At 41.6% G+C, this 11,540-nt stretch overlaps 1 protein-coding gene across 3 annotated transcripts; it reads right to left on the bottom strand.

Moving 5' to 3' along the window:
• Positions 1-8,229: 8,229 nt before the first annotated feature.
• On the bottom strand, positions 8,230-11,476 carry LOC121544982 (protein archease). 3 transcript variants are annotated; one of them, XM_041855277.2, is made up of 7 exons: positions 10,927-11,476; positions 10,580-10,604; positions 10,170-10,291; positions 9,839-9,885; positions 9,373-9,425; positions 9,053-9,089; positions 8,230-8,741 (listed from the first exon to the last, which is right to left on the bottom strand). In XM_041855277.2, the coding sequence occupies exons 1-7, from the start codon at positions 11,006-11,008 to the stop codon at positions 8,655-8,657; spliced, it is 453 nt and encodes a 150-aa protein (XP_041711211.2). In that variant the 5' UTR covers positions 11,009-11,476; the 3' UTR covers positions 8,230-8,654. The 3 variants fall into 3 exon arrangements, with proteins under 3 accessions (XP_041711211.2, XP_041711210.2, XP_041711212.1); XM_041855276.2 differs by having other exon boundaries at positions 9,839-9,921; XM_041855278.2 differs by lacking the exon at positions 9,373-9,425 and having other exon boundaries at positions 9,839-9,921.
• Positions 11,477-11,540: the final 64 nt, after the last annotated feature.

Genomic DNA, 11,540 nt, shown 5'->3' on the forward strand with positions numbered 1-11,540 from the left:
GCCAAGCTTGTAGCGTCATACCTAAGAAGACTTGTGGCTGTAATCGCTGCCAAAGGTGCTTCAACAAAGTACTGAGTAAAGGGTCTGAATACTTATGTAAATGTGATATTTCCTGGGTTTTATGGTATTGTATGTAGATTGATGAGTAAAAAAACAACAATTTAATCCATTTTAGAATAAGGCTGTAACGTAACAAAATGTGGAAAAAGTCAAGGGGTCTGAATAGTTTCCGAATGCACTGTATCTGGTGGACTCACGAAACACAAATGCTTCTTTGTAAATTATGTCTGAGTGTTGGAGCATGCCCCTGACTACCCATGAATTTAAAAAACAAGAAAATTGTGCCATCTGGTTTGCTTAATATAAGGAATTTGAAATGATTTATACTTTTGTTACTTATGTATATTTTAGCAATTGCATTTACTTTTGATACTTAAGTATATTTAAAACCAAATACTTTTAGACTTTTACTTAAGTAGTATTTTACTGGGTGACTTTTACTTGAGTAATTTACTATGAACGTATCTTCAGTATGACAATTAGGTACTTTTTCCACCACTGAGGAAGTGTGACCCGGTAAATTGGCAACACATCATCAGCACGATGATGTGCAAGGACAATGTCATTTTACTGTACTACTAATGTCCTTTTAATCTACTTCCTCCACAAGTAACTGGCTGGACCTGATGTGTACGCCTAATTTATTCCCTACAAGTGTACCTACTGTACAGTCTAGTTGTTATTGTGAAGCAGAGCAGGGCATTGATTAGCAGGATTCTCCAGATTTATCTCTCTAATGGTCAGAGGCTGATACCCAGAATATGAGTGAATGAAAGACGGGTTGGGCTCTGGAAGAGATGACAAACATGGGCAGCACACCACCTCTTCCTTCTCCCTCTGTTTAGGAGTTCAAAGAGTTGAATATCATTAAGCAAAGCCTCATCAAAACATGACCTTCATTTTGACGGGGCCAAATCAATCACTGCATAGTGTTGTTCTACCATAAAGATCTCTGAAATGTTACTCTTCTGCCCTCTAGTGGACATACATTTATACAGCAACCCAAAATCACCCCAAAGATGTCTGTGGCATTGTAGGTTAGGTAGATTGAAGGTTAAGAATAGTAAAGAATATAACTTATGTCTCAAATACATAAAAAAGGGAAGATAAAGTAGTTCATACCAAAACATACATTCATACTTATCAACTTGTTATGTGTGAGATCCGCACATGATCCACAGCATGTTTCCACCAACTAGTTATTCCAGTTCCTCCTCCTCAATTCAGCTACCTCCTCAATTCAGACATTGGTATGAGAACAAATAGCATTCTCTTGGAATAGTAATTTCCGATCTTCTTTACCTAAATGTAGTTTTTACTGTACATATCCTTAGAATTCTCCACTAGGTAGAAAGGACACAAGTCTTCTAATCCAATGTCTGATTCACAAATTCACTAAAATGGTCTGAAACACTCTCATAACACTCCTTAATGAAAATACCACTCCCTTCATAGTTGAGGTCATCACTGGGGGAGCTGTCTGGGGAAGCGTGTACCTTTGTTCCTCTCCCAGAGGAAGACTTTAGCAGATGGCATCAGACTTTTACTGTGAACTCAAGGATGTTAATTTGTGCTCTTTTCTATCTTTGCACTGTCTGAATATTGCATTGCTGCTTTGGTGGTGTCAAGATGTACCGGTAAGCAGACTACTGGTCAGACAAGTCCCATCTAATTCATGATTATCACCTCACATTGAACATACATTAAATTGAATCTTGTTTAACATACATACTGTGCATAATTACCGTTATGTATTTAGTGTTTGAACACTTTGACAAACAGCCAAATGTTTATTTTGTAGCAGTTTGTGTTTTTGTGTAAAAGATCAGGTACATCAAAGGTTTGCACAGTTGATGTTCAGTGGAGCTAAAAAGCTAATTCAACAGCTGCAGGTGGGAGGTAGAGAGGGATTTGTGTCTTGTTATTCTATTGTTAGGGCTGGCTTCTCATGAATCTCTTTCTAGACATGGCAAGCTCAGACATAACTTTACCCCTCCTCAACCGCAAAAAAAGCTGTTTTGGAAATCTGGTCATTGTGGTGATGTCTATGGCCTGGAGCATGTTTAGGAAAAACTCTGGGCCCAAGGGATAGCTCCCTGTATATCACATACTGCAGTTGGAGTTGGTGAACCCTATTGTATTCTTCCAGCCTTTTTTGAAGTGACGGACCCCACTGGGCAACTGGTTGCAGTGCGAGGGATGCCTGTGGTTTTGGGGTGCAGGTTCATCCCTGATCCCAGCTATGCCCAGGAAGGCCTGGTGGTCACATGGCAGAGGGTGGAGGATTCCAGTGTGCTCCACAGCTTCTACTACAGCCAGAATCAACTGGAGTGATAGAGCCCAGAATACTGGAGTAGGACAGCCCTCTATCTCTCTGAGCTGCAGGGGGGGAAACGCCTCTCTGAGGATCCTGGAGGTCGAACCATAGGACACTGCTAACTGAGCACAGATATCGGCCAATCTGAAGGGAACCGGCAAAGCCCAGGTACGGCTGGAGTATGCAGGTGCGCTGGTAAACGGTAATGATTTATACATGTGATATGGTCCTCTGTAGCTTAATTGGTAGAGCATGGCGCTTGTAACGCCAGGGTAGTGGGTTCGATCCCCGGGATCACCCATACGTAAAAATGTATGCACACATGACTGTAAGTTGCTTTGGATCAAAGCGTCTGCTAAATGGCATATTATTATTATATATGGTGGACACAATAGATGATTGAACCTTTTGGATCAGCCTCATATTCCTGAAACAAACTGAATTGGCAGCATTGATAAAAGTCAGTTTGAGCATACATGTCAATCCCAATAATGTCACTGTGGTGTATGAGAGCGAAGGCTACCCAGAACCAGAAGTACATTGGGAGGGCCCTGCAGGACAGGAGCTACCCCACTACACAGAGGTCGATCCATGGGAAGAGGCGACAAGACTCATGTTACGACACTAACAGTACATTTTTGAGAGATTACGTGGGCTGTTCTCTTTACAATAACACTATTCAAAAGAAATAACCCCCCACTGTTGCTGTAATACGTTTTGTTTTATTTACACTGAACAAAAATATAAATGGAACATGCAACAATTTAAAAGATTTTACTGAGTTACAGTTCATATAAGGAATTAGGTCAACTGAAATAAATTCATTAGGCCCTAATCTATGGATTTCACATGACTGGGAATGAAGATATGCATCTGTTGGTCACAGATACAAAAAAACAAAAAGGTTGATCAGGCTATTGATTGTGGCCTGTGGAATGTTGTCCCACTCCTCATCAATGGCTGTGCGAAAATGATGGATATTGGCGGGAACTGGAACACGCTGTCGTACATGTCGATCCAGAGCATCCCAAACATGCTCAATGGGTGACGTCTGGTGAGTATACAGGCCACTGGGACATTTTCAGCTTCCAGGAATTGTGTACAGGTCCTTGCAACATGGGTCCTTGCTTTATCATGCTGAAATATGAGGTGATGGCGGAAGATGAATGGCACGACAATGGGCCTCAGGATCTCGTCACTGTTTCTCTGTGCATTCAAATTGCCATCGATAAAATGCAATTGTGTTCATTGTCCATAGCTTATGCCTGCCCATACCATAATCCCACCGCCACCATGGGGCACTCTTCACAACGTTGACATCGGCAAACCGCTCACCCACATGACACCATACACGCTGTCTGCCATCTGCCCGATACAGTTGAAACCCGGATTCATCCGTGAAGAGCACACTTCTCCAGCATGCCAGTGGCCATCGAAGGTGAGCATTTGCCCACTGATGTCGGTTACGACGCCAAACTGCAGTCAGGTCAAGACCCTGGTGAGGACAACGAACACGCAGATGAGCTAACCTGAGACAGTTTGAACAAACCGTTTCATCAGCTGTCCGGGTGGCATACGATCCCGCAGGTGAAGAAGCCGGATGTGGAGGTCCTGGGCTGGCGTGACTACACGTGGTCTGCGGTTGTGAGGCCGGTTGGACGTAATGCCAAATTCTCTAAAATGACGTTGGAGGCGGCTTATGGTAGAGAAATGAACATTAAATTATCTGGCAACAGCTCTGGTGGACATTACTGCAGTCAGCATGCCAATTGTAAGCTCCCTCAAAACTTGAGACATCTGTAGCATTGTGTTGTGTGACAAAACTGCACATTTGAGTGACCTTTTATTGTCCTCTGCACAAGGTGCACCAGTGTAATGATCATGCTGTTTAATCAGCTTATTGATATGCCACAGCTGTCAGGTGGATGGATTATCTTGGCAAGGAGAAATGCTCACTAACAGGGATGTAAACAAATTTGTGCACATTTGAGAAAAATAAGCTTTTTGTGCATATGGAACATTTCTGGGATCTTTTATTTCAGCTCATGGAACATGGGACCAACACTTTTACATTTTGCGTTTATATTTTTGTTCAGTATATATTATACAATAATCCTGAAAGTCACCATTTCAAAATAAAAAATATATAAACCCAAAATAACTTGTTCACTCAGGTATCTTTATTTTCCAGAAAAAGCATTAGTGTGTTTGGTGATTCATTGGTATGAAACATCTTGGCCGAACCACTGCATGCCTGTGATGGGGTGGATCCCAGCCTGGATCCTTTGATGTATTTTTATTCACTGAGAAGTGTGGCACCTGAAATTCTTAAATAAATATCTAGCTGTATAAATACAGTACATATGACAACAACAACAAAAAATGTCAACACCCCTGCTCGGTCTCTCAGCCAAGAATCTTTTAAAATCCCTAGTACATTCATTATTTTGTGCCATCGTTGTAATATATATATTTTTTATGATTCTATCTCCTCTTGATACTTTTTGGATTAATTTGTGATCCTTAAAAATAATAATAAAAACCTTAATTATTGGCATTCCTCAATCAATACCGCTCAGAGCACTTACGAGAAGAGCCAGGTGACTTACACTATGGATACAAAAGTATGTGGACACCCCTTCAAATGAGTGGATTCAGCTATTTCAGCCCCACCCATTGCTGACAGATGTATAAAATCGAGCACACAGCCATGTAATCTCCATAGACAAACATTGGCAGGAGAATGGCCTTACTGAAGAGCTCAGTGACTTTCAACGTGGCACCGTCATAGGACGCCATCTTTCCAACAAGTCAGTTGTTGCTAGAGCTGCCCATCAACTGTAAGTGCTGTTACTGTGAAGTGGAAACGTTTAGGAGCAACAAAAGGCTCAGCTGTGAAGTGGTAGGCCACACAAGCTCACAGAATGGGACCGGTGAGTGCTGAAGTGTGTAATAATTGTCTGTCCTCGGTTGCAACATTCACTACCGAGTTCCAAACTGCCTCTGGAAGCAGCGTCGGCACAAGAACTGTTAGTCAGGAAATGAGTTTCCGTGGCCGAGTAGCCACACACAAGCCTAAGATCACCATGCACAATGCCAAGCGTCGGCTGGAGTGGTGTAAAGCTCGCCGCCATTGAACTCTGGAGCAGTGGAAACGCGTTCTCTGGAGTGATGAATCATGCTTCACCAACTGGCAGTCTGACAGACAAATCTGGGTTTGGCGGATGCCAGGAGAACAATACCTGCCCCAATGCATAGTGCCAACTGTAAAGTTTGGTGGAGGAGGAATAATGGTTTGGGCTGGGCCCCTTAGTTCCAGTGAAGGGAAATCTTAACGCTACAGCATACATTCTAGACGATTCTGTGCTTCCAACATTGTGGCAACAGTTTGGGGAAGGCCCTTCCCTGTTTTAGCATGACAATGCCCCCCGTGCACAAAGCGAGGTCCATACAGAAATGGTTTGTCAAGATCTGTGTGGAAGAAATTGACTGGTCTGCACAGAGCCCTGACCTCAACCCCATCGGACACCTTTGGGATGAACTGGAAAGCCGACTGCGAGCCAGGCCTAATCGCCCAACATCAGTACCCGACCTCACTAATGCTCGTGGCTGAATGGAAGCAAGTCCCCGAAGCAATGTTCCAACATCTAGTGGAAAGCCTTTACATTTTTACATTTTTGTCATTTAGCAGTTGCTCTTATCCAGAGCGACTTACAGGGGCAACTAGGGTTAAGTGCCTTGCTCAAGGGCACAGACAGACTTTTCAACTAGTCGGCTCGGGGATTCGAACCAACAACATTTCGGTTACTGGCCCAACGCTCTTAACTGTTTTTTTTTGGGGGGGGCGATGGATCAGCTTAATATTGCAGATAGATTGTATCTTCTATCAATGTAATTGTCTGCATCACTTCCAATCCCCCATGTTTTTTATATATATACTCCCCTTTATTACTTTTCAACCCCGCCATCCTTTCCCTACTTGGAGTAAATTAGTGAACAACAATGCCCAGGCCTCTACTTCCGGTCTATACTTACTATCTACACCTTATGGACAGTTAATTTTACAATAATTCTATTATATATATACAGTGGGGAAAAAAAGTATTTAGTCAGCCACCAATTGTGCAAGTTCTCCCACTTAAAAAGATGAGAGAGGCCTGTAATTTTCATCATAGGTACACGTCAACTATGACAGACAAAATGAGAAAAAAAAAACCCAGAAAATCACATTGTAGGATTTTTTATGAATTTATTTGCAAATTATGGTGGAAAATAAGTATTTGGTCAATAACAAAAGTTTCTCAATACTTTGTTATATACCCTTTGTTGGCAATGACACAGGTCAAACGTTTTCTGTAAGTCTTCACAAGGTTTTCACACACTGTTGCTGGCCCAATTTTGGCCCATTCCTCCATGTAGATCTCCTCTAGAGCAGTGATGTTTTGGGGCTGTCGCTGGGCAACACGGACTTTCAACTCCCTCCAAAGATTTTCTATGGGGTTGAGATCTGGAGACTGGCTAGGCCACTCCAGGACCTTGAAATGCTTCTTACGAAGCCACTCCTTCGTTGCCCGGGCGGTGTGTTTGGGATCATTGTCATGCTGAAAGACCCAGCCACGTTTCATCTTCAATGCCCTTGCTGATGGAAGGAGGTTTTCACTTAAAAATTCACGATACATGGCCCCATTCATTCTTTCCTTTACACGGATCAGTCGTCCTGGTCCCTTTGCAGAAAAACAGCCCCAAAGCATGATGTTTCCACCCCCATGCTTCACAGTAAGTATGGTGTTCTTTGGATGCAACTCAGCATTATTTGTCCTCCAAACACGACGAGTTGAGTTTTTACCAAAAAGTTATATTTTGGTTTCATCTGACATTCTCCCAATCCTCTTCTGGATCATCTAAATGCACTCTAGCACACTTCAGACGGGCCTGGACATGTACTGGCTTAAGCAGGGGGACACGTCTGGCGCAGCAGGATTTGTGTCCCTGGCGGCGTAGTGTGTTACTGATGGTAGGCTTTGTTACTTTGGTCCCAGCTCTCTGCAGGTCATTCACTAGGTCCCCCCGTGTGGTTCTGGGATTTTTGCTCACCGTTCTTGTGATCATTTTGACCCCACAGGGTGAGATCTTGCGTGGAGCCTCAGATCGAGGGAGATTATCAGTGGTCTTGTATGTCTTCCATTTCCTAATAATTGCACCCACAGTTGATTTCTTCAAACCAAGCTGCTTACCTATTGCAGATGCAGTCTTCCCAGCCTGTTGCAGGTCTACAATTTTGTTTCTGGTGTCCTTTGACAGCTCTTTGGTCTTGGCCATAGTGGAGTTTGGAGTGTGACTGTTTGAGGTTGTGGACAGGTGTCTTTTATACTGATAACAAGTTCAAACAGGTGCCATTAATAAAGGTAACGAGTGGAGGACAGAGGAGCCTCTTAAAGAAGAAGTTACAGGTCTGTGAGAGCCAGAAATCTTGCTTGTTTGTAGGTGACCAAATACTTATTTTCCACCATAATTTGCAAATAAATTCATAAAAAATCCTACAATGTGATTTTCTGGATTTTGTTTTCTAAATTTGTCTGTCATAGTTGACGTGTACATTATGATGAAAATTACAGGCCTCTCTCATCTTTTTAAGTGGGAGAACTTGCACAATTGGTGGCTGACTAAATACTTTTTTTCCCCACTGTATATATATTAATTTTTTTGCTCCTGAACATCTTCTACTCTCAACCTCTCCGATCATTTTCATGATGTCCATCCGGTTTGCTTTTATATGCCATATCTTTCTAACTGTACTCTTTCCCAAAAGCTCCCAACATACAACCTATATACTTATTATGGACACAGTATGCTTACATTATTAGCTATCTTTGTTATTATTTGTTGTTATTTGATATTAGTCCCATCTTCCAACGCTCTTAACTGTTGGCTATCTGCCGCCTTTCCAGAAGAGTAGAGGCTGTTATAGCAGCAAAGGGGGGGGGACCAACTCCATATGAATGCCCATTATCTTGGAATGAGATGTTCGACGAGCAGGTGTCCACATACTTTTGGTCATGTAGTGTATCTTGAGCAGTTACTCTGCTGCTGCTCATGTTTGCTTCTCTCTGGATATCTGTCTGTAAACAATTCAAATTCAGGGAAATATTACACTTCACACATCCATTTTCAAAGCCTATGCTGTTGCCCTTAATCAAATGTCCATTCACACAGGCACATAGAGGTTTGTTTCTATTGTCCTGTTCCCTTCTGGGACAGTTTCTCTGTAGTAATATCCTCAGATGTCAATGATGGCAAAGATCTCGGGCTTGTCGATGTCATGGATCTGCATGGCTGAGTAAGTGATGGCCTTCACTTCTGTCCCCTTTAGGGACAATATACACATAGTTTAGGGACACTTTCAAAAACACTAAAATACAAACATTTTTAAATCAGAAATTACACCTTTTCTGAATCAATGAAAACAGTCTGATATGCCTACTAATCATCATGTATGTATCATGTTTCAGTAACAGAATACATATCTCAAAACCTCTGTTGGATAAACAATCTTCATCAGGTCATAAACAGTAATTATGGCTTATGGCCAGGAGGGAGTCATACAGGAGACCTCTTTGTGGTCAGTTCAGGTCAAGAGATGGTGAAACATATCAGGTGCATCTCCCATTCGCTCACCTGTGGATGCTTGACCAAGTTGAACTCTTCTCCCCACCTACAACAGCAGAGAAAAACTGAATGTGAGGCATGGAGGGAAACTGAGAACGAACCAGAACTCCAGGCATAGGAACTCAGGGAGGAAGTAATGATAACATGCAACCCTCGTCTTTCTCAGGGGTAGGAGAATGTCAAATAACCTAAAACCAACCCACCATATCCCCTCAGACGGTTTAATCAAAAGTCGATGATCAATCACATGCGAGTATAAATTAGTACAACCTAGTGAGCAAAAACGGTAAAAACTAAATCTTGATGTGTGTAACTTTAGATCAATTTACCCAATGGAGCGGATTTTGAAGTGCATCCTGTCAATGTGCAAAACTTTAACCTCCTAGAAGACAGAAATTAAGTTAGGCAATACCTTATTATTGTAACTGCTAAATGAAATTGGTAGTTGCCACCATGATGTATTTTTTCAAAGCTTATTACATTTGAAGTAGGAGCTATTTGAAGCAAACAATAGCGCTTTGGTAATTAACTGTGTTGTAAGGAGGGATACAAGATAAATAAACACTTGTGGTAAATGTAATGACATGTTATCTTCCAGTTGTAATGAAGTTTCAAACTCAATACATTTTTTGCAATGGAATTATGTGCATGCTCCTTTGACATCATACAATTATACAGACAGGCACAAAGAAAGCTATACATCTATTGATGGGGGTAGGAGAGAGCGAGCTCCATGTAGCCTCACTGGCTAACATGACTAACATGACTTAGTATTAATATATTGAAGGCCCTTACTCTGGGAATAAAGAAAAGATCTGCACTGAATTTGAATAACCAGTCATCTAGGAAGTGAAAAAGAAGAGATTCCATGTCATCACCTGGTCAGGAAACAAAGAGACATTATAAGGAAGTATTGAACGCAATGGTAAGTAAAATATTGACCCATATATGAAACATAATTACATTTACATAACATTAGTCATTTAGCAGACGCTCTTATCCAGGAGCGACTTACAGTAGTGAGTGCATAAATTTTTTCCCCCGTACTGGTCCCCCATAATCTACTACAGAAATGTACTGTCTCTATGAGTATTATGCCTGTTTTCAGTCTGTTATTCCATTTCACCTTCTGACTCCACTTCTACTGTGTCAATGGGCTCCACTGTCTCTGTATCTGTCATATACCCAAACATCGCCATGGCACACTGCTCAAAGGCCTCCTCCAGCGAGTCTCCCCAAGAGTGGAGCCTAGGAACATACATAAGAGTGATGAGACAGATGCAAGACAAACCCACTGGGCACAGAGGTTAATTCAACGTCTATTCTACATTGGTTCAATGTAATTTCATTGAAATGACGTGAAAACAACGTTGATTCAACCAGTGTGTGCCAAGTGGGAAGCCACTCCGTACGGTCAAGTCACAGATCGCTGCTCTGCATTATCAGGTAGGTTTTGTGGATTTCGCAATAAAGGTGTATCCACCACTGTTAAGGGTAGTAGCAGCAGTTGCTGTGGTTCATGGGTAGTCCACTTACTGTACATCAGCAGTGTGGTCCAAATCTAGAGAGAAACCAAATGACAAGATGAATAGATAGATCAATTATTCAACTCATGTTACTACAATACAGTAGAGTGGGCTATAAGGTAAACATTCAATCCAATTTGTAAGGGTATTCATCTACTAGGTCTAGCTACAATATCAATGTGTCAATGAAGCAATTTATGGTGGTAGAGCTGTCTCCTCCACTAAAGATACTCTTCCATTGTAAATGCAAACAGAAACCCATTAATGTACTTCCTGGTGAACAATCTCAAAACAAACCAAAGCTAGCTAACGTTAAGCATGTTCATAACAGATTATCTACACAAGTTCGCAACTCACATTCATACTTCTTGTTGATCGCCGGGTATTTTGACTTGGTATCTTTCTGTGACTCGGTAAGATCAAGCTCACGATCATCCATTGTGATTTCTTTAGTTGATTTGATCCCTAAACTACTGAAACGTATACTTGCTGTTGCAACAACATGTATGTTTCAGGAAGTATTGTCAGTGTAGTGACCAATCAGGTACCAAAGATATCTCGTTCTTCTTCTTCTTCGTCTTCGTCTTCGTCTTCTTCTTTGGTATAATGGCGTTCGCCACCTACTGTGAAGGTGGATAATAAAGATCCCCAAAATAACATAATGCGGGGTAAAAAATATCGCGTTTTGCTGGGTCGTCACTAGTTACCACAGTCACAGAGTCATAAACCCCGCCCATTTTTAGAATGTATCTTATTAAGATTTGATTTTAAACCTAACCTTAACCCTAACATTAACCACACTGATAACCTTATGCCTAACGCTAGCCATTAGATTAAGATGAAAAAGCAAATTTTGGTTTTCATGAATTTTTACGATATAGCCACTTTGTGGCTGTTCTATCTAGTGGAAACAGTTTCGGTAACCCGGAATCCTGTCGGAGCCTTTTCTTTGAAGAATACAAATACGACGT

The sequence above is a fragment of the Coregonus clupeaformis genome, chromosome 29, assembly GCF_020615455.1.
Source record: "Coregonus clupeaformis isolate EN_2021a chromosome 29, ASM2061545v1, whole genome shotgun sequence".
In the NCBI taxonomy this organism is placed as follows: Eukaryota; Metazoa; Chordata; class Actinopteri; order Salmoniformes; family Salmonidae; genus Coregonus; species Coregonus clupeaformis.

Coding starts and splice junctions, on each gene's coding strand:
- LOC121544982 (XM_041855276.2), bottom strand. CDS start 11,008: ATGGATGATCGTGAGCTTGATCTTACCGAGTCACAGAAAGATACCAAG. Junction 10,605..10,926: donor GATCAACAAGAAGTATGAAT/GTGAGTTGCGAA, acceptor GTTTCTCTCTAG/ATTTGGACCACACTGCTGAT. Junction 9,090..9,372: donor TTCAAAATCCGCTCCATTGG/GTAAATTGATCT, acceptor CTGCTGTTGTAG/GTGGGGAGAAGAGTTCAACT.